Source organism: Spermophilus citellus (assembly GCF_964194105.1).
Source record: "Spermophilus citellus genome assembly, chromosome: 16".
NCBI lineage: Eukaryota > Metazoa > Chordata > Mammalia > Rodentia > Sciuridae > Spermophilus > Spermophilus citellus.
The window spans coordinates 40927079-40953660 of record NC_138196.1 but is presented as its reverse complement, the minus strand read 5'-3'; the positions used below and the strand labels follow the sequence as shown (position 1 = coordinate 40953660).

The 26582-nt window shown below is 33.2% G+C and overlaps 1 protein-coding gene across 2 annotated transcripts in view; it reads left to right on the top strand.

Moving 5' to 3' along the window:
- TNKS (tankyrase) overlaps positions 1-26582 on the top strand; it is a 216116-nt gene that overhangs the window by 73573 nt on the left and 115961 nt on the right. For both annotated transcript variants that reach the window (XM_081269053.1, XM_081269054.1), the window contains exon 3: positions 51-146. In XM_081269053.1, the coding sequence (XP_081125179.1) occupies positions 51-146 (96 nt within the window). The remainder of the gene's footprint in view (positions 1-50; positions 147-26582) is intronic.

Genomic DNA, 26582 nt, shown 5'->3' with positions numbered 1-26582 from the left:
TAATCTCTGTATCCCCGAGGTAAGATATTGTTTCTGCTTTCCCTGCACAGTGCTGCTGCAGCACGGAGCTGATCCAAACATTCGGAACACTGATGGGAAATCAGCTCTGGACCTGGCAGATCCTTCTGCAAAAGCTGTCCTTACAGGTAAGAAAATAGCTACCAGGTTATTTTATCTGTAGAACTACTACTAGCTTGATTTCATAAAATCTTCATGCATTGAAGTTTTTTATTGATGAAGCTAAACAAATATTTACATCATTATCCATTACTTTATTATTGATTAGATATCTGTCTTGTTAATAATTGTGTTGTCATGCATATAAGCAATAAACTTGTTCTACTTAGAATCATAGCATTAAATCACAATATTATTCACTTGTATTTTAGTCATTCGTGGTTTATATCATAATTTTCCTATACCTCATCTTCTCAGTTGTTTCTTTTTAAGACCTTTGCTATTGAGCAGTCAAGGACATTTGTATAACTATAAAAGTAGTTTTGATTGGAAAGACAACCTGCTGCCTTATTACTTGGATCAATAGTAAATAAAATATGCTGCTTATCATATATTTTCACTTTATTTTCACTTTTACCATGATAGCCAAGTTATTTTTTAACTGGGGCAATATATTTTACTTTGGATAATGTAAGTAAAATATAGAAATTTATTAAAACAAATGCCAAGAACCAGCAAAGAGGAATGTTAAAATAGAAAGGATCTTTGATATCAACGTAGGAAATAACATTATAACTGATATAATTTTGAGCAACTATTGTTTCATTGATCTTCATTCTCAAAATGCTGCATTGAATCTATTTTTGTTTTTATTTTTAGTATCTGAGTCCTGCTGCCTTTGCCCTCTTTTACTTAACTGACCTTTGTAATTTGGAGCCTCTTTGTCACTGCAGTGCCAATGTTATTGTTTTAGGTTGAGTGAAAGTAAATGACTTTTAACTACCCTTTAAATTTGCCCTGTTTGAAGAAAATAAATCTTTTGTTCTCGTTTAAGTTTTAGAGTACATGCTGTGCATTTTAAACAAGATTCTGAGGTGAATGAAAACATTATATTGAGTAAGCTATGAAAATATATTGAGTTTTGCTTAATTACTGTGCACAGAAGGATAACTTCCCACTATACCAAAATTAATACACTCACTGCTAAATCAGAATAATATGATTCTTCTCAGTAAAAGGTCATATGCCTTGGTTGCCAAATCAAAATAACTCATTCTAGAGGAATAAAACTGTTTAAGTCAGTGTAGATAAGAAAAATAATTAAATATATAGTCTTAAATAATGAAATTATAATCTGAGGCCTACATAGATTATCTCTGTAGCCTTTCATTTTCTTCTAACAAAGCCATGAGCAACTATAGTAGCTGTAGAGTGGTCTCCAACCAAAGCAGAAATACAGTTCATAGAAACACAGGTACAGTATATTATAAATGCCGAGCAAAACTGTCTCTATATCTCAGTGTCCTCTTTCTGACCTTTTCCTCCTCTCCAACTCTCAAGGCCTGCCTGTCCATTTGTTAGATTCAGATAATACATCATTGCTTGTAGATCCATTTGTACTTTTTTTAAAGACAAAGTTTAAATATGTTAGTAATAATTAGAAGCTAACTACTGATTTGTAATGGATTTTAAGATTATATCGGGAAAGAGCTTTGACATAATCATTCATGGAAACTGAGTGTTTCTGGAGGACAGATACCATGTTTATTAAAATTGATTTGAAAGCCATCTTTTCTTAAATAGGAAGATATTAAATTCTTGATCATATGATTTTATGAATTATTTTCAAGAATTTCTACTTTTTTTAAGAAAAAGATATACAGCTTTTCAGATATGATTTAAGAGAAACAAAGTCTAATAAGAGTATTGTTGGAAATTGTTACCTAGTTCTACTTATATGTTCATGTTATATAATTCAGTGAAGTAATAGTTAGGTGAACCATATTCTAAAATGTTTTCTGTCCACACAGATTCTGTACTAAACAATTCTTTCCAGGGGCATTATGGTGGAGGTACTATTTTCAAACTGAATTTAAAAGATTAAGCATAAGTTTTAAAAAGAAGGGTGTGCTGAGGATGCAGCTCAGTGGGAGAGTACTTGCCTGACATGTGGAGCAAGATGCTGGGTCCCATCCCCAGTACTGCACACAAAAAGAAAGTATGAAAGAACTTTCTTTTCAAAGTAATGTCTTTGAGTTATTAGATATTATTCGAAGTAATTTTTTATTCCAGTTGCAATTGTGGTTTATTGCTGAACTTTTGAGAGGAAAGTTTTTAAGTGTTTTTCTCATTGGGAATTTACTTATTGAAAATTTCTTTCCAACATCCTATCGTTTACTACTTGGGTACATTAGCCAAAACTGTGTACAAGGATATATATATTTTTCTTAAAGGAAATTAGCAAGGTGAAAATCTCCTTATAAAACATTTTAAAATACATGATTAATTAATGCTGTCTTATAAAATAAAAAATGCATAGAGTTGTATAAAACTTTATAAAGCAACAGTATGTGCTTCATTTTACAGAGAATAATTGTGTATCACTCAGTTTGTGTTGATGTGTTCAAAACACTTGACAAGAACAAGTTACAGGAGGAAAAGTATATTTTGACTTAGTTTCAGAGATTTAGTCCATGGTGGGCAGGGTTCAGTTCATTGTACCTTTATTCTGAGGCAGAGCATCATGATGGAAGGGCATGGTAGGGGAGTTTACTGTGCTCATGGGGGCCAGGAAGCAGAAGAAAGAGTGGTAAAGGGACTACAGAGAACATGAACCTGTCCAAGGCATGCCCTCAGTGACCCACCTCTTTCAGTCATGCCCCACCTACCTACAGCAACTTTATTCAAACTCAGATGGACTGATTAGGTTGCTTGCAGCTCTCATAATTCAGTTATTTTACCTCTGAATATTCTTGCAATAATACGGGAGCTTTTGGGGAACGTCTCACATCTAAACCATAATAACTGAGACTGATTACATTCTTTGCTGAATTACTGTTTAAGTGGATGATATGTTTAGAAAAAATATTGAGATTTTTTTGAGTTATGTTTTTGTTTCTGATGACTTTGATGTTCTAGGCAATCATTTAAAGGACTTGGAAATAAGCTTTTCAATTAAAGCAAGGATATGAAAAGTCTAAAATGGCCTATGTAAATTTTGTTGAAGAGGATGTTTGCTGTGTTATCATTATTAAAATGTTATTAAAATGATTATTATAGATTTTTAAAAGCATATTTGGCCTTTTTCTGGTTATAAAAATACATTGAGAAATTGAGGGAAATAGAAAAAGTGTAAAAAAGAAAAAGTTATTTATGATTTATACCACTTAGAGATAACATTTTGGTATACTTTATTTTTAAATTTTTGTGTATATATGGCTTCACGCTTTTTTTTTCTTTAATCAAATCAGCCTTTTATGTTACATAGTATTAAATTAAGTGTACATACATGGATAGTCCCAGGAGACATTAAGTATTCTGCAACATCAGTTTATAATCACTTCATTACTTCTGTGGATATAATTTAGTTTTTTGAGTGAGTCCCCTTAAAACATTTTGATACGTTTTTATTCTTTGTGAATTTAGAGTTATTTTATGAATTTCTCCGAAATTGTGTTCAGTCTGATGGATATCTGTATTCTTGAATGAGAAGTACATGAAGGTTTGGAGAATGAGGCACTTCCCTTTTAAAGAGTGGTACTGCATATGCTATAATGAGAGCCACATTTAAGTTCAAGGTAATTGACAAAAGAAAATGTTCCTTGAACAGGACTGGGAAGGAGGTTTGTTAACCATGAAAAATAATCTTCTGGGGCACAGTAAATAGGATAGAGTGTAATAGTGGGAAGTTGAGTTAGCCAAGGAGGTGAGTGCAGATTAAGACTGAGTTTAGAGGAGGATAGCTGCCCAAAGGAATGTTTATCACGATGATTGGGATAAACTGGGTTAGTTTAGATGGTCAAAAAGTTGGCAAGGTAATTGGTCCTATTAGTTTCTTAGGGGATTGAGAGGAAAAGGAGTTGGGAAGAAAGATATATTTACACTCAGATGTCTCAACAATAAATAACTTTAACGTGGATTCTTTGCACTTCATAGGAAATCCTAATCTATGATTGCTAGGCAGACTCCCAGTCTCTGCAGAAGTAATCAGTGGTGACTCAAGTTTTCAAACAGAGTTGAGGAGTCTGCTGTGTGCCTGCAGAAGCTGGCTTGGTAAATCAACAAAATGTCTGGAGTCTCTTTTTTCTTCTCCCTACTCTACTGCTTTTCAGATAAAGCTAAAATCTTTAGAAGTGGGGACATTAATGATTTGTATCTTGCCTTTCTAGGTTTGACTATTAGAGTTTGCTCAAGTCACAATTAGCAGTCTTTTCTTTTCCTCAGACTGCATCCAGTGGATTGGTAATTAGGTCTTCTGTTCTTTCAGATTCCTGATGGAACCATTTCTCCCATACTCACTGTGTTAGCTTCATTATTTTTCTTTCATGACAGCAGTAGCTTCATGGGTCTCTGAACCTTGTTCAGTTTTCTTCACCATAGCTGGAATGGTCTTTCTAAAGCTTAAATCAGCTCTATGTTCAGTAAAATCCAAATTCTTTAACCATGACCTAGATGATCTGGTTCCTGTCTTGCATATCTCTGATCTTATATTCTCTTTTGATCTCTACTTCAGCTACAGATGAATGCTTGCTGTCCCTCAAACAGAGGAAGCATATTTCTGTGGCTGGGCTAACATGATGTTTACTGAAGTGAACACTGCTCCAGAACTTCACATGGTTCATCAATTAAATCTCTGCTCTGATACTTTGTGACTCAAGAGATTAGTTTTTGTTCACACTCCTATTAGCTTTTGTTTTCTTGATAGATATATTGATAACAGAAATTGCATTTTTTTTGTTATTTGTCCCAATAGAATCATATTTACAAGGGTTTGGACTTTTGTGTGTCTTTCTCCCTTCTTTGCCCCCAGGATTTAGTAAAATATATAAAATGAAGTAAACAAATGTGTCTCAGGTCTGACTGGTAACTGAGAGTAGCATATCTTCCAAGTTTTACAAATACTGATTATTAATTATTTGACATCTTATGTCATATTACATTATTTATTACATTGTCTATTTTCTACTTTATAAAAATTTGGGTTGTTTTAAATACTGATTAACTGTTAATTTTTTGACATCTCATATCTTATTATATTCTTTATACATAATTTTCTGTTGTCGAAAATTTGTTTTGGATTACTTGTAGTCATATATCGTCTCTTAAACTATGGTGCATTTTTTAAAAGTTTTAATCAGTATAGTGGATGAGGTATGTACTTAGTTTTCTGTCAACAGATTTTGTAGATGGCTCTGTGATTGAGAACATTCCAATTCTGGAAAGATCAAACTGCCTGCATCTGTCAAATCAAATTTCCAGATGTCCAACCAGGGCCTAATTTTTACACCTCTCTTTTGGTTATTGTTAATATGTTCTTAATATGCAGTTTAGTAAGCTAGCTGTGCTACATTGTGGCATATTGCATGTCACATGCATATTTTTCTTGTCAGTATACATGATTAAAAACAGATTTCTCATATTGTTAATCTGAACTTTATGAATTATTCCTGAATTATTATGAAGTCTCATAAGATGTCTTTTAGAAAATAAAGAATAATAATAAATAATAATAATACAGAATAAAAGAGAATACCTTACCTTTTAAGATAAGCTGTGTTTATCCATCTGAGTTTAGGAGAAAGTTATTGTTATATTAAGGTGAATTCCTGACTTTTTAAAAAAAGAATCATCTTTAGTACTGTAATAGTGACAGTTAAAACTAGTTATTGTTGAAAAAAACTGAATACTGCTTTAAAGGTATGCTGAAAATGTTAATCCTTAAGTTTTTAAGAAAATTTTATTATTTATTCTGCTTGTAATTTTGGATATGAATAGGACAATAAATATATATCAATAAGTAAATAAATATAATAAATTTAATTATAAATAAATTTGATAAATAAATAAGTTTATTTATCATAAATAAAATATAAATAAATATATATTAATCAATAAATAAAATATAAATATATATCATAAATGTGGTTGAAACACTTTTGTTGAAACCTTAAAAATATAAAAACAGTTTAGGAGTGGAATATGAACTAGTCACCTTTTCTTTTTCTTTTTCCTTTTTTTATAGACCAAAATTGATGTAGGGCATATTGATTTAAATTTTAAAAGTATTTATTTGCACAAGGGACAAACAGGTCAAGGGTATCTAAAGATAATCCCTCCTCCTTCCCTCCCTTCCTTTGCAGGGATTGAACCCAGGGGCATTTAGCTACTGAGTCACATCCCCGTCCCTTTTAAATTTTTTTCTTTGAAGACAGGACCTTGCTAAGTTGCTGAGGCTAGCTTTGAACTTGAGATCCTCCTGCCTCAGCCTCCTGAATTGTTGGGATTACAGGAGTGTGCCACCATGCCCTGCTCAGTTTTTTCTTTCTAGTACCCATTTGTTGAGTAATTTGTGTCAAATTATTTTTTATATTGCTTACAGCAATCTAAATTTTAATAGCTTAAGAAAGCTATATGTCAAATACAATAATAGTAATAAACCTTCTTGACCGCCTCTGTGAGCCAGACACTGTTGTTCTAAGGACATTGATTCTGAAGCTATGAGGTAGGTGTTATCATTGTCCTCACATTTATAGATGAAGATACCAAGTTATACTAGTTTACAGATTCATAGGGGAAATTATTGAATTACAAACTTAAGCATTTTGGCTCCATAGTCAGTGATCTTAGGTATACAGAATTAGGAAATAAATATATATATATATATATATATATATATATATATATATATATATATACACAGAATTAGTTTTTTTTCTTTCTTTCTAACCTATTTATTCATTTGGAAGGATGTGGTCTGGAATAAAATGAAAATGAGATCAAACTGGTTTATAAACTCACAACTGGAATTCTTTAATATATAATGTTAAAATCTGTTAATATGTTTTTTTTTGGTAAAGATTCTTTCAATAAAAGAAAAATTACCTAATAGTACATCATTGCATAATTTTAGTAAAATTAATAAATTTGTTAACATTGTAAAGCTTTATAAGTGCTCTTTTGTCTCTGTTCTCATGTCACTTGGCTTCATTTTGACATGTGAAAAAAAATCTTTTTAAGATCTACAAGGAAAAGTATAGTATGTAAAATATTTGAGCTAGTCATAGTTAAGAGGCAGCACAAGTAATGTAAATACGCCTTATATGAGTTAGTAATGTATATGTGTGTGTGTGTATATAATTATATGTATCTCTGTATATAATTTTCTGAATGTCTAATTTTTCTGTTTCAATAACCCTAGCCCTCTAATACTTTAGGCTTTTATAAATCTTTTTGTGTAATTAAAGCCATAAAACTTAATCTATTAAGCATGATCTTTCAGCTCATCAAAAATGGCATATTTGTGAAGCATAGTAACTTGTTAGTGTATACCCTGAGAGCAGCTGTCATTTTCCCTAGTAAACTGTAGCAACTATATAGCATTTTCATTGCAATTTTGATTAAAATTTTAAATATAACCAAACTGCTCTTATTTTAAATTATTTTTTAACATTTATTATTATTTATGGTTTTAAATATGAGGTGTCTCCTAGAAGCTCATGAAACAGTGTAGCAGTGTGCAAGGTGACTAGATTATAAAAATGAATGAATTGGTAGATTGATCCATCTGATGAATTAGTGATTTGAAAGGACTACTATATTGGGTGACAATCTTAAGCAGGTAGGGTGTGGCTAGAGAAACTATCACTGGGGACATGTCTTTGGGAATTATGATTTTTGCCCCTACTTCCTTGCTCTGTTTGTCTGCTTTCTGATTGTCCTGAGCTGAGCAATTTTTCTCTGCCACACCTTACTACCTTGATGCAGTCCCTCACCTGGGGCGCAGACAATGGAGTAGTTTGACCATGAACTTTGACCTCTAAAACCAGGAGTCCAGAATAAACTTTTCTTCTTTCAAGTTGTTCTTGTCAGGTGTGTTAGTCACAGGATTGAAAAGCTGACTAACATAGTAGTTTTTACTGTTAATATTTGCTTTCTTAAAATAGCACATATAATATTAGAATTCATTAACACTTTGGGATTTAGTGGCTCTAGCTCTCTTTAAAATTTTTAGGAAACTTTTACTTTGACATAATTATAGATTCACATGCATTTTTGGAAGACATAATATAGAGGCTCCAGGTACCTATTACCTCATTTTTACTAGTAGTAATATCTTGAAAAACTGTAGTATAATATCCCATCCAGGATATCGATATTGCCATAGTCAAGATATAGAACATTTCTGACATAGGAGATATTATTGCTTTTGAGTTTTCCTTTCTTATGATATTTTTATCAAGTTTTGTTATTAGAGTAATATAGGCCCCATAGGAGTTAGGAACTGTCTTCTTAGCTTTTAAAATTTTCCTTAAAGAGATTGTGAAATGTATTATTTCATTCTTAATGTTTGGTAGAATTCACTAGTCAAACCATTTGGGCCTGGTAATGGTGGTATTATTATTACTATTATTGTTGTTGTTATTTGAGCCTGATAACTTTCATCATCATCATTGTTGTTTTAATTTTTTAAGAGTTATGGGACTAATCAGGTCATGATTTCTCCTTGTGTAAGTTTCAGTAGTTTGTTTTTCAAAGAATTGGTAACTTTAATCTAAGTGCTCATATTTTTGTGTAGAGTTGTTTGTAGTTTTCCTTTCTTAGGCATTTTGATGTTCTAGGGTCTATAGTGACAGTTCTTGTTTCTTTCTTGTTTCTTCTACCCATTTACTTTCAGTTCTTGTTTCTTCTACCCTTTTACTTTCAGACTGTAACTACTGATATTGGTAATTTGTGTTATTTTAGTTTCACCCATCTTTTTTGAAGAAATTTAAAAAAATATTTTCTGTTTTCAGTGTTATTGATTGCATTTTTAAAATTATTTATTCTGCTTACATTGCTTGTATTATGGAAGCAGGGGTGGGTGGGTTATGTGGTGTGAGCTTAAAAGATTAACCGATTTCCTTCCTGCTTTTCTAATATGCATTTAATGTTATAAATTTTCCTGTAAGCATGCTTTGTACTGTGTCCCACAAATTTGTTATGTTCTAGTTTCATGTTCATTCATTCCAATATATTTTTCTTTTTAGACTTACTCTTTAATCCATGGACTATTTAGAAATATATTGTTTACATTCTAAGTATTTAGAGATTTTTCTGTTATCTTTCTTTGGTGGTTTTCTAGTTTGATTCTGTTGTGCTTGGAGAACACTGATTTCAGTTCTTTTGCTTTTTGTTGTTATTTTTTGTTTTATGTCTCAAGATGTATCTCTTTTTGTATGTGTTCTGTGGGTATATGAAAAAATGTGTTTTTTGATGTCAGAGGATGGATTGTTATAGAAATGAGCATTAGGTCCTATTTGTTAATGATGTTAAGTTCTTATTATCCTTGCTGATTTTCTGTCTAGTTATTCAATCAGTTAAGAAAAAGCGTAGTAAAAAATTTTCTCTTCTTTTTATTGATGTATTATAATTATATATAATAGTGGGATTTGTTGTTACAGATTTATACATGTACACTATATAACAGTATAATTTGGTCAGTATCATTAGGGGCAGTGAAATTTCTAAGTCTGATTATAAAATTGCCTCTTTCCTTTAAGTTCCATCAGTTTTTGTTTCAGATATTTTGTAGCTTTGTTGCTTGGTACATACACATTTAGAATTACTATACTTTCTTCTTGAATTATCCCTTATATAAAGACTATCTCTCGGTAATTTTCTTTGCTCTAAATTGAACTTTATTTGATAATGACATAGCCTCTCCTGCTTTTTAAATTGATGTTTGCATGACATATATTTTTATATATTTCTACCCTTTTACTTTCAGGATGTAAATATCATTATATTGGAACTGAGTTTCTTTTATACAGAATGGAATGTTTTTTCATCTGTGCTGCCAATTTTGGTTTTTAGACCCTGTGAGATCTGTGGCATTTTTCTGACCTCCAGCACTGAAAAATAATTAATTTGTGTTTGTTTTGTTTTAAATTATTATGTTTTGATAGTTTGTTACAGTAGTGGTTTCCTATTGGTTGTCTTTTTCATTCAGTTTGAAGTCTTTCTGCTTCTTGGTATGACGATTGACTTTTCTATTAACACTGGACATTTTGCTTATGAGACTAGGTTTTATTTAAACCTGTCTGGCTTAATTTTAGCTGGTTTAATTTTACACTACTGGGCCTGGGATTGTAGGTCACCCGTAGAGCCTCGCCTCGCACATGCAAGGCCCTGGGTTTAATCCTCAGCACCACGTAAAAATAAATGAATGAATGAATGAATGAATGAATGAATGAATGAATGAATAAATAGTATTGTGTCCAACTACAACTAAAAAATAAATATTAAAAAAATAATCTGATACTACTGTGGCAAGAGAGCTATATGGTTTGGGAATACTGCCTCCTTACAGTCAGTTTTGAGTAGAAGTCTAGGTTCCCTACTTGGTCACTTTTGACATCCAAGAGGGAGGTTCTCATTACACTTGGTACAGGTGGGATTTCTGTCTCCTACTAGGCTTCCTGTGCTTCCTTCCTTTTATCCATTTGTCCTCTACTGATACCATGCTGTTAGTTTTTTGTTGTTATTGTTGCTCTGACAAAACATCTGCAAAAAATAACATAAAGGAGGAGAGAGAGAAAAAAAAAAGTAAAGAGAGGGGAAGAAAAAGAAGGCATGGTCCTGTGACCTGCTTCCTTCAGCTAGGCCCCACCTTCTGTAGTTTCCACCACTTCCCAATAATGCCATCAGTTATGAACACATCAGTGGATTAATTCATGATTAGGGATCAAGCCTTCAATACAGTAGCTTTCAGGGGACTTACAGATCCAAATCATAACACCTGGATTGAGGTGAGGGCCTCATTTCTATTAAATTAGTGAAAGTCTTGATTCTCAACTAAGTCCCCTCTGACACCACCCTAGTGAGAGTATGTAGGGGCATGTTGCTGTTGCCAGGTTGGGGTGCAAGTCCATGGTCCCCATGTGGTCTCCATTGACACCGTGGGGAGGGGGACTAATTATTACCTGTCCCCTGATTTCTCATTAAAACCTGGTGAGATTGCCTATCTAGGCTCATCATTAGGTCTTTTAGTCATGGGTGAGGATGGGCTACATATTTGGGGAGGGTTGGTATGTATATTACTTAGCTGGAGTAGAGGGGATATTATGTAATGACTTTGTGGTTTGGCAGACTTTATTTTTCGTCCTTCTTTAATTAGAGAGTTGGATTTTTTGAGTTCTTTTTTCTCTATGGTGGTTGACATTTCTGAATTGCCAGCTTCTTTATCTCTTAGGTTTGAGATATATGGGGCAGAAAGAACTTGGGAACTGAGCACCATATGGTTTCCTGGGTACTGAGATCCCTAGTTGATCTGGCTTCTTATCTCTGCCTTTGAGAGTCCTTTTATATTTATCTTGCATATAATATCCAGATTTTTTAGATGTATCTAGTTGAAGGAATGGGAAAAGTATGTCTACTGTGTTTTCCCAGAATTTTTGAAATTATTTTTAATCAGTCATTAGTCTTTAGGACACTGTGAGAGGTTTTAAGTATTCTGGAAAACTGCATGAACAATAGGTATTTTTTGGTATAGCTATTTTCCATATCTACCTGACAATTAGAATATTAGATTTAAGGAACTCTGTAACACGAAGGGATAATATTGGAATCTGGGTAGTGGTTATATATTAGTACAAAGAACACAACTCTTGAATGCTTTTTTAAAAAAATAAACATATTTTTAGTTGTAGATGGACACAATATCTTTATTTTATTTATTTTTATGTGGTGCTGAGGATTGAACCCAGTGCTTTAGCTTTTAAAAGCTAAAATTATGATTTTAGCATTTTACAGTTAAATGATTAAGAGTGACTAAAAATGGAAGTTGTCAACAGCCGGCTGCTTTATCATTGGTAACTGAGGGAGAAGCCCATAGTCTTCCTTTTTATTATCTTCTTTCTCTGCCATTTATTAATTCCATTTTCTCTTTGGCTCAATTCTAAGACTGAAATAGCCCAGCAGCGAGTATTTTCCTAGTTTATCTAATTTAGCAGAACTATTTTTCAAAAACTTTTAAAAAGTCAACATATGGTGTAAGGTTATTATCATCTTTAAAAAAATGAGCTGTTACTGTGTGGTGGAATTAAGAGAATAATAATTTAAGGAGGCACCATAATTAAAGTAACTAGATTACTGTTGGCAAATTTACTAATGGAATTTTTACAGAATACCATATTTCCCTGCTGTACTTCAGCTTTGGTGTACACGATATTGGTGGCCCTGTATTATGTTCTTTTTTTTTTTTTCTTAAAGAGAATTTTTAATATTTATTTTTCAGTTTTCGGCAGACACAACACCTTTGTTGGTATGTGGTGCTGAGGATCGAACCCGGGCCGCACGCATGCCAGGCGAGCGCGCTACCGCTTGAGCCACATCCCCAGCCCTGTATTATGTTCTTAATTCATGTGGCTGAGAAACTGGAACAGGATATGATGCAAAAGATATGTTGACCTAAAAATCAAGAAGCTCCTTCAAACACAAAACTACTTTTATGCTTGATATTTCTAGGCAGAAGTGTCCTTACACTTGGATTTAATATCTTCCAGCATGGTGTTTAAGCAGATGCCAATGAGAAATGCGCTAGCTGGTTGTAAAAGGCTAAACAAATTATCTCTTTTTGCTTAGGGAGCCATTTAGAGATGCTTTGAAATAGGAAGGAGGGTTATTGGGGACCCTAAGACACTCTTAACCTTTATTCTGCTATGCAGAGAAGACATTACTAGTAGCAAGTTTATAGCTAAAAAGGGTAGTAATTAAATTGTTAGGAGAAAAGGCAAAAAGTGAGTTAAAAGGGAAATGTTTGTGTGTCTCTCACTATACTAGTAACTGTTAGGTTCCATATGAAAACTAATTTAGACTTAGGCTAGCATTTCTTGAGCATTGACTTTATTCTAGGCATTGTGCTACGTGTGTTACCAGACTGCAAGAAATAATCTTTTTTGTGAAGGTTTCTGAGTTTTGGATGTTAGTTTGGAAAGGGCTTATCACGGTTTTCATAAAATTACCTTATCAAGTGTTTTTATGGTTTCATGTTTTACATTTGATTATCTTGTCCATCAGAAATGTATTTTGGCAGAAAATTGCATCCCTATACTTTATTTTAAAATTTTTTTCAGTGGTTATCCATTTATTGAATATTTTGTCAACCTTTATTTAAAATGTCACTTTGATTACTTATTACTTAAGAAACTTCTATACTTGTTCTAGAATAGGTTATGTTATATTCTGTTCTATTCCATTGACCTATTAATACTGTTACCAGATCCATATTTTAATAATTTCATTACAGGTTTCTATATTCAAAGGACAGTTTTTTCCCCCTTTTCCCCCTCTTATGTCATGGATTCATAGTAGCCAGAAAAATCTTTAAAATCATAAACTGGATTTTAAAATTTACCTTCTTAAAAATTGCTTTCCTTATACCACAGTTCAAATTTTTTATCTGGCCCCTGTCTACTTGTCTGACTGTATTGTTTAACAGTTTTCTGTTGCTTTAACCTCCTTTCTGTTATTCAAATTGGTTTGTCTTGGGTTCTTTGCCTACCTCTTCTGTTCTTCCCTTAAAGTGCTATTTCCTTTGTTTGAAATGCTTTTCCCTCAGATTTTCACTTAACTACTTTCTCTTGTCAGAACTATCTCTACCTCAACCTTTTACTGATTTCTCATATATCCTAGTATCAAATATTGTTGCCTTTACATAACTTACCTATCAATGTCTGCAGTGATTTCATTTACTTTTTTTCTCTCTCTCTCTTATTCATAGCCTGATTCATGCTCCTGTCTTCCAGTAGTAGCTTCTTGAGAAGTGGGATTTTCTTTCTTTTTCATTGTTAGGTTCTAAGCACTCAATAAATATTTGTAAAATGGATAGATACACTGAAACTGGGTTATTATAATAACATTAGCATGACAAATTTAAAATACAATAGCAATATGAAAAGAAGAAATGATATATCAGGCAGGCAAAGTGGAGTTGACAGTAAGATTTGGAAAGGGACCTTTGATAAGTCATCTGCTCTGTTGTTTGGTTGGTTCATTTGTTTGTTAAAATCTGGATGGTTCCGTTGTCCCCAAATCTGAAAGTTTCACTTTCAGCTGCTGTTTTTATAAACTAGCCATTAATTAGATTATTATGTATATAGAAAATACCTTCGCATTAAGGGGGGTGGCACCCTTTGTGTATAAATTCACCTGTGTAAAGTTTCCTGTCGTAGTATGTGATGTTTGGCCTGTACTAGGATGTAAACAGTGGCCTTTGTTACTGAAGAAAAATTGCAGTTAATAAATCTGTTCTGTACAGACTTTATTCAGAATTGTTTTCATTGGGCTTCTACAGTCTAGAAAGAATTATAATTCTCCATGATGAAATAACAATGAAGTAAGAGATTTTAAAATCTGTCAATTGTTTTTTGATTGCTTTAGATACACTCTCAGAAAAACTATTTTATCCAGAAAAACTTTACAGTAAGTATCTAATGTATAAAATCTCCTTTTTACTTTATTACTTTTCTCCTTGATGAAACAGTATAGACAATTCTGGAGACAGAGGCAGAAGGATTACAAGTTTAAAACCATCAATTTAGCCGGACCCAGTCTCCAAAAAAAAAAAAAAAAAAAAAAAAGGCAAAAAGGCCCTGGGCATGTGGCCCAGTGATTAAGCACCTCTGGTTCAATCCCAGTACTAGAAAAGAAACAGTATGGACATCCTCATGAGCTTTTCTAAAATTATTCTTTATTTATATAAGACCATTACTAATTTGATCTTACAATGATGTAAAACAAAATCTGACATGGTTGGTTGATTTGAAAAAAGTGACATTTTGAAGAACTTTCAACATGAATCTAGTTGTAGAATCATTTATAGTTATCATGAAATGGCATCTGAAATGGGCAGTGATGCATGCATCAATGGTTTTCTTGTTTACAAACCTTATAAAGAAAGAAGAAAATATTATCTTGTATCTTCGAAAGGAATCAAAATTACTAAAGTCTTCAACAAATCTTTAGGTAGCTCATTTGTGGTTATTTTTACTATCCCCAGAAAACTTAATGATATTAAAGGCTGAAACTTGTCATTTGATAAGTGGAAAGATGCCAGACTTATTGTATTCAATTGTAGTCAAACTTTTATAGATTATATTCTGTAAATCAAATTTGACTGCTGTTTTTGCTTCAAATTTGTATTTTAACTCTCTGAATAATACAGTTGATCTATTTGAATTGCAGGTGATCTGTTAGAATTGTATGAGTGAAATGTCATTGCTGATATCAGCAGGCTATTCCCTACTGCTGTTTTCCCCCATTTCCACTCCTAATATTGGTGATTCAACCCAAGGGCACTATATCACAGAACTCACTGTTAACCCCCCCCCCCTTTTTAGAGATATGGTTTCAGTAGTTATTAGGTCCTCACTAACTTGCTAAGACTGGCTTCAACTTGCAATCCTCCCTCAGCCTCCTGAATCACTGAGATTACGGGCATGTACCACCACAACTGGCAGTTTACCCTAAAAATTTTTTTATTGACTTTATTTTGAAAATTCTAACTTATAGAAAGTTAAAAAAAATGAAATGAGTACCTGTGAACACTTGTAAAGATTCACCAGTTGTTAACATTTTCTGGATTGTTTTATATCTATTTTCTCTTCTTTCCTTTTCTGAACAGTTTATTATTTACAGACATTGTGGTGCTTCATGTACTTTAGCATGTAGTATCTCCTAAAAACAGGGGTATTAGCCTATATAACTGAAATAAAATTATCACACTTGGGAAATTAATCATTAATACAATACTACCTAATATATAATTGATCTTTCCACTGTCTTATAAAAATATTTCTTGGCCTTTGACTTTTTCCATCAATATGAGGTAGCTCATTTTTTTTGAACAGATTTCAAGCTCCTTAAATCCTTTCATGTACACTTAAAAATGGTCATATCATTTCATTTCTATGTAGCTGTCATCTCTTCTACACTTGCTCTTACTAACTACTGGAACATTCCTTCCCCACCAAAAAAAGTCTTTTATTTTGGTTTAATGATATTACTGTGGTCTCTCTTGTTCCTTACAGAGATAGTTGGCTGCAGGTAATAATTATGGAATGCTTCATTATTACTTATATTAGGTGCTTAAGAAATGTATTATGAAGTTGTTTTAAAAGTTATTTAAAGCTTTTTAATTTCCCTTCCAAAAATGTGCTACTAACAATGTTTGATTTTCAACTATAGTATTTATAAGTAGTAGTTTACCCATTATTTGTAATTACAAAATATTGGAGCCATATATAAAATAATTGGTTGGGTTAGAGCAATAACTCAGTGATAGAACGCTTGCCTAGTATGATCGAGGTTCGGGATCCCCAGAACCATGATAAATTGAGTGAGTGAATGAATGAATTTCTGTTTGAACTGCTGATGGACTGTTTTCTAATATTTTTTTTTGTGAAACAACATATGAAGAATTGTTTATATATATGTGTATATATATATATGTTCATGTGCTTTATAACCTATCATGCAAGAAACTATGTTGTTAATTAGCCTCTAAGGAAGTCCCCAATCACCCTGTATTCTAGTATTCACAAACCTTTATGTACTCTCCTCCACACTGTACTTGGGTTATTTTGTATGACCAGGTAGCATACAGCAGAGTTCATAATGTGCCATGTCTGATGTGGACACTTGATCCCGAGGAAGCAAACTGCCATGTTGTGAGCTGCCCTGTAGAGAAGCCCATGTGGAGAGGTTTTGAAGCTTCTGGCCAACGTAGAAACTTTTGGCCAAGGAGAAACAGGACTGCCAAAAACCATCCTCAGTTGCCAGGGGTTGCAGGGTGGGGAACAGTTCTACTACAGAAAAGACCCTAGGAGCAATGAAATCCCATAGAAATGAAGCACAACTACTTCTTGGATCTTAGTTTCTGTATGCTATTAAAAGGTACCAGAACTCTGGGGGAAGAGGGGAGATAATTTCAGGGGCAGGACAGGAAAGGTATCAGATGAACCTGGAACATCATGTTCTAAAAAGTAGGCAAATACTCACAAAACAATGGAGTCATGCCATAAGAACACAGGAGCCATTTTGAAACGGCTGGGACAGTTTGACTATCAAAGAATGGGATTTAAATCCCTTGGGGTAAAATAGATGTTTTAATATAATGATAATAAATAAATGTATGAATGAAAGAAAAATGAAAGGGGAGAGGCTCTTTCTTATTGTAGAACACCCACCAGTCAATATGGAGAAATAACCATTTGTAGCCATTATAGTCAAGACTGGTTACAATAAGAAATATTGGTGGGTACTAAATCTCAGAGGCCACATTTGATTCGAAGCAGTATATTTGCATGTTGCTCAGCATGGTTTGTCCGTAAATTTATTATCGCATAGGAAAACCAGTAAATTCTACAGCGGAGCAATCTGACAGTATTTTATTGAATATTAAAAATTAGTATCACCAATGACAGTCAAACTATCCTGGGTGGTGACAGATATAATACCTAAGAAGATACTATAAGAAAATGTGTTTTTAGGACACAGGCAAGAGAAATGAAGTATTTATTGCAGCATATTCCAACCTTGTTAATAAAATGTATATATATGGGATGGAGAAAATGATAGGTTATAAAGCACATGAACAAAATAATGAAAATAGGTGAATCTGGGCAAAGGATATATAGGAATCCTCTGTACTAATTTTGTGAATTTTTTTGAATTTTTTTTTCTTTTTTTGAAATTATTTCCAATAAAAAGTTTGTACAAGTTATCATTAGGGAAAAAAAAGAAAGGCAAGGGACCCAGTTTGGTTAATAAATTATGTGCTGTACTAGTTTTCTACTTTTAACATTGATTCTTTTTGAACTACTTATATTTAGGAAAAGCTCAATCTTGTTTTCTTTTTCTTTATATTTTACTTCTAAATTCATTGATGGTCTTTTCTATTATTGTTTTGAAATTAAAATATTGTTTATTTTATATGAATGATAAAGATCCCTTATCTTATTTTAGAGCTCAACAATTTATGGTCCTTAGGAAAATTGTTAACTCTGCTTGCCTTTTATCTACTGTTCTGAAGAAACCTATTACATGTTAAATTTGTCTTTTTTTGTGTGTGTGGGTGTGTGTGTGTGGTACTGGGGATTGAACCCATAGCCTTGCGCCTGCAGGGCAAGCACTCTACCAACTGAGCGAGATTTTCAGCCCTACTCCATTTTGTTTTGAAGCAAATGCTACCTGTACATTTTAGTCTGGTCTTTTCCACAAGATCACAATGGATTCAGTGTTCCTTGTTGGATGAGAATACACTCACCTCATTCTTTGAGGATACCTTATCTTAGTTAGACACAAAATAGGTGCTCAGTAGTTTCCAGAAAGCTTTTTAACCAATTAGCTGTCTTAGCATTGTGCATATGACTGTGGTATGTGGGTGAACAATGTTTTCTAGGTGAAAATGATCCTACTTAAAATATCAATAATTTAGAGTGTCTTAATCTTGTACATTTTATTGTTAGTCTCTGACAGTTCTGGAATTGCTAGATTTTTTTTGATGTTGTTGTTTTTGATGTGGGCAATGGAAGTAGTCTGAATTGGTAGCCTGACTGGATGTGGAGGAATACAGTGAATCATATGCTTAATTATTTTTCAGTGTTAAATTCATAATTATCTAACATGACTTATTTTATATATGAGGATTACTTTCAGCAGAAGAAGAATTTAGGAAAATAATTAGAAAATCAGTTCTAGATAAGAAAGCTTTGCAATATAAACTATTGATATGTAGATTACCAGAACTTTGTCTTCTTCCATTTGATGATATTGCTCTTCTTTCTGAAGAATAGTAATGTTCTGCATACCAATTTTTTTGTTTATGCTCTTTCTTTCTGGTTTTATCTTTGTGGAGGAAAATTTATTGTTCTTTATTATTCTGGTTATATGTATTTGGCTTCAATATTTGGAAATGGGCCCCAGGTGAGTAAAAAAGAACCTTTTTTTCTACTGATGTCCTAATCTTTCCATATGTTGTTTTCTATTATTCTATTACCCTCCACTGCACTGAGAATGAATGATGTATTGCTTATGACAGGACATAAAAATGACTCTTGTTTTTAAGAAGTTATGAGAATGCCAGGGGCAGTTACAGACAGACATGGGTGAGTTATCCCTTCTCCAGAAGAGCAACAAATTTTGTGAACTAGTTTGCAAAGCAAGTTTTCTTTTCATTTGAAAACACTAATAAGCGAAAAGAAAATAACCTCTTGCCTGTACTCTGTAAAAGAATAACAAATATACCAAGTAGAAATATTAATGATAATTTATAGAAGAGAAGGCTAGAAAGGAATAGAGAAAGGAAAGAAACTCAGTAATGGAAGCAGTATTTAAACCACTTTATACTTAGTACCATCATAACAAAAGTTTGTGAATTTATTTGTTCTTTTAAGGGTATATTTTTATATTATCACCTCTCTCAGTATTTGAATTCTTAGAGAACATTTAACAGCTTAAAGGAATAAGATTTTATGGAAAGTTTTTGGATCCTTTTATATTTTCTTATGTTTATTTTGATCATGGCTTCTATGTCAGTATTATTCTCTAAATTTTTTTAAGTATACTTAGGTGAAATGTTATATTGAAGTGTTATGGATAGTGCTTTGAATTAGCAGATTTTGGACCTAAAAATCTTCTAGCCTCCTGGAGAAAAAAACAGTCACGACTATGCAGCCATATCCATATATACATACATAAACTTTATGTGATTTTTTTTTTAGGAATAGGAGATGTTATTGAGTGATAGTTTATATATTTTGTTTATGAAAGAAAGAAGAATCAAAAAGGTTAGTCTAAGCATTTTTTCTTTAGATTCTTATGTGGTACTTTTTCAGAAGAAAAGTTTAAGACAAAAGTTGAGATATTTTTAAAGATGTTTTAACCAAAGAATGAAAAGTAGTTTCTAAAGTTATACTTGAAAATATAAAGCAGAAAATTCTTTTAAAATATATTTAAAATCAGGGCTGGGGATATAGCTCAGTTGGTAGAGTGTTTTCCCAGCATGTATACAAGGCCATGGGTTCAATCCCCAGTACCACCACCACCAAAAAAATAAATAAACACACACTCTCTCACACACACAAACATACTTAAAATCATAAAAACCAAAGGATATACTATTTCTAGAGGAAAAATAGGATAAAAATATGCAAAAACAGTATAAGAGAAATGTTCATGCCTTATATGCATCAGTGCCCAGAGCATAGGGCAAAAGAACACTTTAGACAAAGAACTTTCTATAAATTTAGTTAAAAACAGGTGGAAATGAGGGTGGGAAGGTTATGAAAATTTTACTCACAGAAAACAAGGTGAATGAGTTCCTACGTAGACTGCAGGGAGACTTCTTTACAAAATGCTGCGTTCCAATGAGTTGTCCCTTAAAAACATGTTGTCCTACCTACTTCTTACTGATATTCTTTCTATGAACCTTAATTGAAAACCACTGCTAGATTTTTATTACCACGTTTTGCCAATAAGGTTGTCATTCAGCAGGGTGTATATTTAAGTATGAATGTTCTTTCTGTTGTTGTTTAGAGCCAGTTTGAGTACTATGCTGCAGATTCCTTAAAGTTAAAAACTCAGGAAAACTAATTTATTTTTAAAAATAGACCTGTTTTTAGTTATTTTGTTTTGTTGTGTTTTGTTTGCAGTACTGGGGATTGAATGTAGGGGAACTCTACCACTGAGCTGTATCCCTTTTATTTTATCTATTTTTTATTGATGAATAATAGTTGTACATAATAATGGGATTTGTTATTTCATATTTATACATGCACACAATACAAACAATATAATTTGACCAATATCACATTCCCCTTTTTATTTTGAGACAGGGTTTTTCTAAGTTGCTCAGGCCTTGAACTTGTGATCCTCCCGAGTCTCTGGTATTATAGGTGTGGGCTACTATTTCCAGTTTAGATCTGTTTTTCATTTGTATAAAAATCAAACTTTCAAGGTACTCACGTTTATAAACTGCACGTTGTTTAAATGTAACTTATAAACAATTTTTATTACTGACATATGATAGCACCTTTCTTCTGATTTTGACCAATGATTTCTCTTTGGGCTAAAAGATGAAACTTTTTTTATGCTTCCTTAGACTCCTTCCTCAAGCATCCCAACCAAAGCTAGAGAGGGGGGCAGGGGAGAGAAATTTTCCTCCCAATTCAGCATATTTGTTTGCACTTGAACGATATCAGGCATTTTGATAGTTGTTAAGTATATAAGGTTAAAAAGATACTGTCCCTGCCCTCTAGGAAATTCCAAAGTGGATAATTGATAGTTTCATTTAATAATAAAAGTAAGACTGATTTATTTATAGACCTTTATAAGCCACAGTCATTTTTTACCATATTATAATAAGAGGCTTGAATTATTTTTTTATTTCATTTTATTTTTTTGCTCTTGGTACCAGGGATTGAACCCAGGGGCATGTAACCACTGAATCACATCCCCACCCCTTTTTTAAAAATTTGAGACAGGGTTTCACTAAGTTGCTTAGGGCTTTAGCTTCCTGAACTGCTGGGATTATAGGCTCATGCCACTGCACCTGGCTTACTATTCTGTATAGAGTACAGAATTCTAATCACCTAGATCTAATACCTTGACAAAACCTAAAATATTGGAATTTATTCACACAACCTCTAGTGCCATAGAGCATTTCTAACTTTTTTTTTAAAGCAAACTCTTTTTGAAAGTGCTCCCCCCCCCATAAGTTCTTGACAGAGAGAAATACATAAAGAGACATTTACTTTGCAACTCATTCATAGTGACTTACAGAGAGCCACTTGATGGCCAGTTGTGATGATATATCATGTGCCATTCCTGAAGGAACTTCTGGGATTACTGTTAGTTTCATCATTAACCCTAGGATATATCTGTTTCCAAAGTTGTTTTCTGTAAGATGGGAAAGTTTCTCAGTTCAGTCTTTGTTAAAAATATAGATTTCACACAAAGTAGAGAATGAATCTTAAGTGTTTCTTAGTTTTGTTTTCAGCAAATAGTCTCACCAGCTGTACCAAGGCAAATCATTGGACTTCTGCCCTTGTAAAGAGCTATAGATGATTCTTTACAAGCTTGGTTTACAAGCTTGATGTAGAAATATTTGACTTAAATCTTATAAGGTAAAGATGAGAAAATATTAGGCTGTCAAGAATCCTAAAATAGCCTCCTGAAATTTTATACCACTTGAAAACCTAATAGGTCATCTTTTTTTAAAAACCATTTCTAGATTATTATATATAAAAGCCATTATACAAATAACTGATTCTATCAATCAAACTGCATTTACTCAAATGAATGTATAGTATACTATCTTTTGCTACCACAGAATGAGGGATTATGTGAAGAGAATAGTTTTAGTCTTTGAACAATGCTAGTTCCTCTTTGTTATAACATTCTCTGAATGTGTGACCATTATTTCATATGATGAATTAAAATGTAAGTTTTTGTCACTGGTTTCTGCTGACATAACAAGGTTGATTTGTACTGAAATGCTATTTGGGCTGGAGACAAATAAATTACAAGATGAGCTAGTATTATTATTTCTAAACACAACTAGCCATGAACTATCTGGATGTGCAATTTATTACTTTTTTTAAGGTTTAAAATACGTTTTTAAATGTTCTTAAATTGGGTTTAATCTAATATACTTTTAGAATATTGTTCCTTTTTTTTTCCCTTTAAATATATGAAGCCCTAATGTCTCATCATATCCTTTCTGGACATATTTTAATTCTATATTTATAATGAATTATCAGGGCTGAGGATGTAGAGTACTTGCCTCACATGATTGAGACCCACCACCACAAAATAAATAAATAAACAAACAAATAAAATTGAATTATAGAGTACCTTCTGTAAAATTGCACCATCCTCCTTATGGCATATAGACCTTGGTTTAAACTGTAAATAAAATTTTAATAAATATGAATACTTCAGTATCATAAAAAGTCAGGCAAACTCAAATATAGGAAATGAATTATTTTACCTCCTCTTGGAAGGGTAATATTATAATAGTGGCCTGACCAAAAATATGTAAGTACTATGTGACCAATAAGCAGGTAGTGTACACAGTGTGGGTACAATAGAAAAAGAGATGATATATATTCTAGGTGATGGAGCAGGATGGCTGGATATTTCTTTCTGCTACTAAGAATGGACTGCAATTTAAAACTTATGAATAGATTATTTCTAGAATTTTCCATGTAAATATTTTGTACCACACTTGACCATAGGAATAACAGAAACCACAGAAAGTTAAACATTAGACTATTATAATTCTCTAGCTCATTATGCATAAATAAGTTTTTTATTTTCCAAGTCAGTTTATTCTATCATTCTAGGTTTTGATACTTTGTCTCCTTCCTTCCTTCCTTCCTTCCTCCCTTCCTCCCTCCCTCCCTCCCTTCCTTCCTCCCTCCCTCTCCCAGAGGCATTTTATTACTGAGCTACATACCCAGTCCTTTAAAAAATATTTTTAAGACAAGGTCTCTCTAAGTTGCTGAGGCTGGCCTGGAACTTACTATCTTCCTGTCTCTAATGTCTTCTTTTACTTTGACCTGAAATACAGTATCTTGTAACTTTCTTCATTAGTCCTAGTTTTATCCTCTGGTCCTATGTAAAAAAGCTCCTTTTGGAAGTTCTTCAAATATTTTAAGAGTGTTACCATGCAATTTTAAAACCTCCTTCCAGCTCTCTCTACAACAAAAAAAAAGAAAAGTGTGTTTTTAGTGTTTATACTGTACAGCACAAAATTATGTTTTTTTTTTTTTTTTTTTGTCTTAATAAAGATCAACAGATTTGGGTTTTGTGGAGATGTTTGTGTAATGTAATTTAGGCATAGGCTTCTTTTTACCTCTCAGTGTTTTTAATTTAGGTGAGAAGGATTGGTGATGTGTGATATTTTATATCCTTTAATAGGATGGCAGAGAGGTAGCAGAGCCAAAATAAACTGGAGCATACATCAGATTAGGAAATTTGATTTCCTAAACAATCAAGTGGTAAGATATTCTCTGGAAAATTAAAGAAAGTGACTCTTTTGGAACTCGACTTAAATGAATTACCACCAGATACTGTCTTCTAGAGACAGTTCCAGCATTACATGGTTATCCCATGGTATCAGTGGAGAATTAGTTACAGGAACCCACCAGGGATCCAAAATCTGTGGATGCTCAAGTCCCTTATATAAAATAGCATAGTATTTGCATTTGATATGCACATCCTCCAGTGCACTTTAAATCATCTCTAGATTACTTTCAATACACAATACAGTATAAATACTAGTAAAAAGTTATTATTCTGTATTGTTTAGGAAATAATGACAAAAAATAACCTGTATTGTTCAGTACAAATAGAGTCCCCCCCCCCTTTAGTAATTTTGATCATTGGTTGATTTAATCCACAGATGTAGAACCCATAGACACAGAGGACTGACTATAAGGAATAATTGTAAAAGTCAACTGCTAGCAAATCAGCATACATGGAGACACACAAAGACACATTTCTATCCTCCTTCTAGATAGTAATTTACTTTGTCTATACAATTTTGCATGGTTCTGATCACTTGATGCCATTGGTGGACATAGAAGAGAGTGTTATTTAGTAATATTACTGAAAAAAAGCTAAAGAACAGTTGTGCGTTTTTTCTTTTGTTTAGTTTGTTTATTGTATTTATTTCACATCAAACTCTTAAATGACCCCAAAATAACTGTAGGGTGAAATTGAATTTGTTCATTTGGCTTTAGTTCAGGCCCTATTTTTTGAGACTGTTCAACAAACATATATAATGATAAAATATTCTAAATGGAAAAACATACAAAAACTTGAGAAAATACTGAGCCTTGTGAGGGTGTAGAAAACAACCCTAGTATAGAAAACACCCCAGGTGAAATAATGCTTAGTTTTAGGAACTTGTGCAGAAAATCAGTTGCTCCTCCTCCTGTGCTCCCTAACACTTCTAGCCATTGTGTAAGAAATCATTTGTAGCTCTGTCCTCTTGCCTGTTTTGAGCTCAGTAAGGAATCATAGCATATATTGCATTTTATTGGGAGCGGGGGTGGGGGGGGGAAGGAATGTCCCTCTCTTATTTTCTCATTCCTGGAGTCACACATCTTTCTTCACAAGAGTGTCTTATCTAAGGAGAAATTCTATTGCAAAACCAGAGGGGTCTCTTTTATTTAGGCTAGACCTGAGAATTGAAGGAATTATAAAAATTACATAGCTAATCTGGGGGTGGGGAATAAAGATAGGATTAAGGTGTTCTTATGATTTGAATGTGAGGTGTCCCTCCAACAGTTCCATGTTAATTCAGGAATGTTCAGAGGTAAAGTGATTGGATTGTGAGAACTGTAACCTAATCACTCCATCCTACTTGGAATGACTGGGTGGTAACTGAAGACAGGTGGGGCATGACTAGGGGAGGTCAGTTATTGGAGGTATGCCCTGGAAGGGTGCACCTTTCCTGTGGCCCCTTTACTCTGTTCCCCTTGCTTTCTGACCCTGCTATGAGCCGAGCAGCTTTTGTCCTCTGGGCCCTTTCTCCATGACATACTGCCCTACTTTGGTCCCAGAACAATGGAGTCAGTGGTCCTCTGAAACTGGAAGACTCCAATAAATTTTTCCCTTTCTAAGTTGTTCTTGTTGAATATTTTGGTTCCATTGGTGGGGCGGGGGGGGGGGACTAACTATAACAGGTTTAGATTTAGAAAGTAATGTCAGATAAATCAGAATAAGTAAATATAAAATTTGATGTGACAGTTGGAGATTGCTAAAAGTTCTATGCTTTTAATTTAGTGAAAAAAATTATAACATGTACTTTCCAGAAGAAAGTTTGGTCAGAGACCACCAGGAAAACACCTGTATATCAACTGTATTTGTCTGTTTTCTGTGGAGTGTGGGTAATTCGTATAGTTTATTTAGCTCATAGTTCTGAAGGTTTAAGAGCATGGCACCAGCCCCTGCCCAGCTCTGTTGAGGGTCTTACAATGTTTGATATCACAGAGATAGTGCATGTGAGAATGATCACATGGTGACAGAAGGCCAGAGAGATTCAGAGGTCAGGCCTGCTCTTTTAAAATAACCCATTCCCAAGGGCACTTATTCTTGGAGACCAGCATTAATCTTTTTCAAGAGTCACGTTCCCTTACTTTTATTAAATCCCACTTCTTAAAGAACCCACCACCTCTGAACATTGCTGCTCTAGGGACGAAGCTTCCAACACAGAAACCCTTGAGAGACAACCATAGCACTATGGAAGCTAAATTAATTATACTTGTTTTCTCAAGGGGACACAACCCAGTAGAGTTTTGAGAGTAATTTGGGGAGTTAGGTTAGGCTTTTTATAGATCAGATCTAGGCATGTGTAC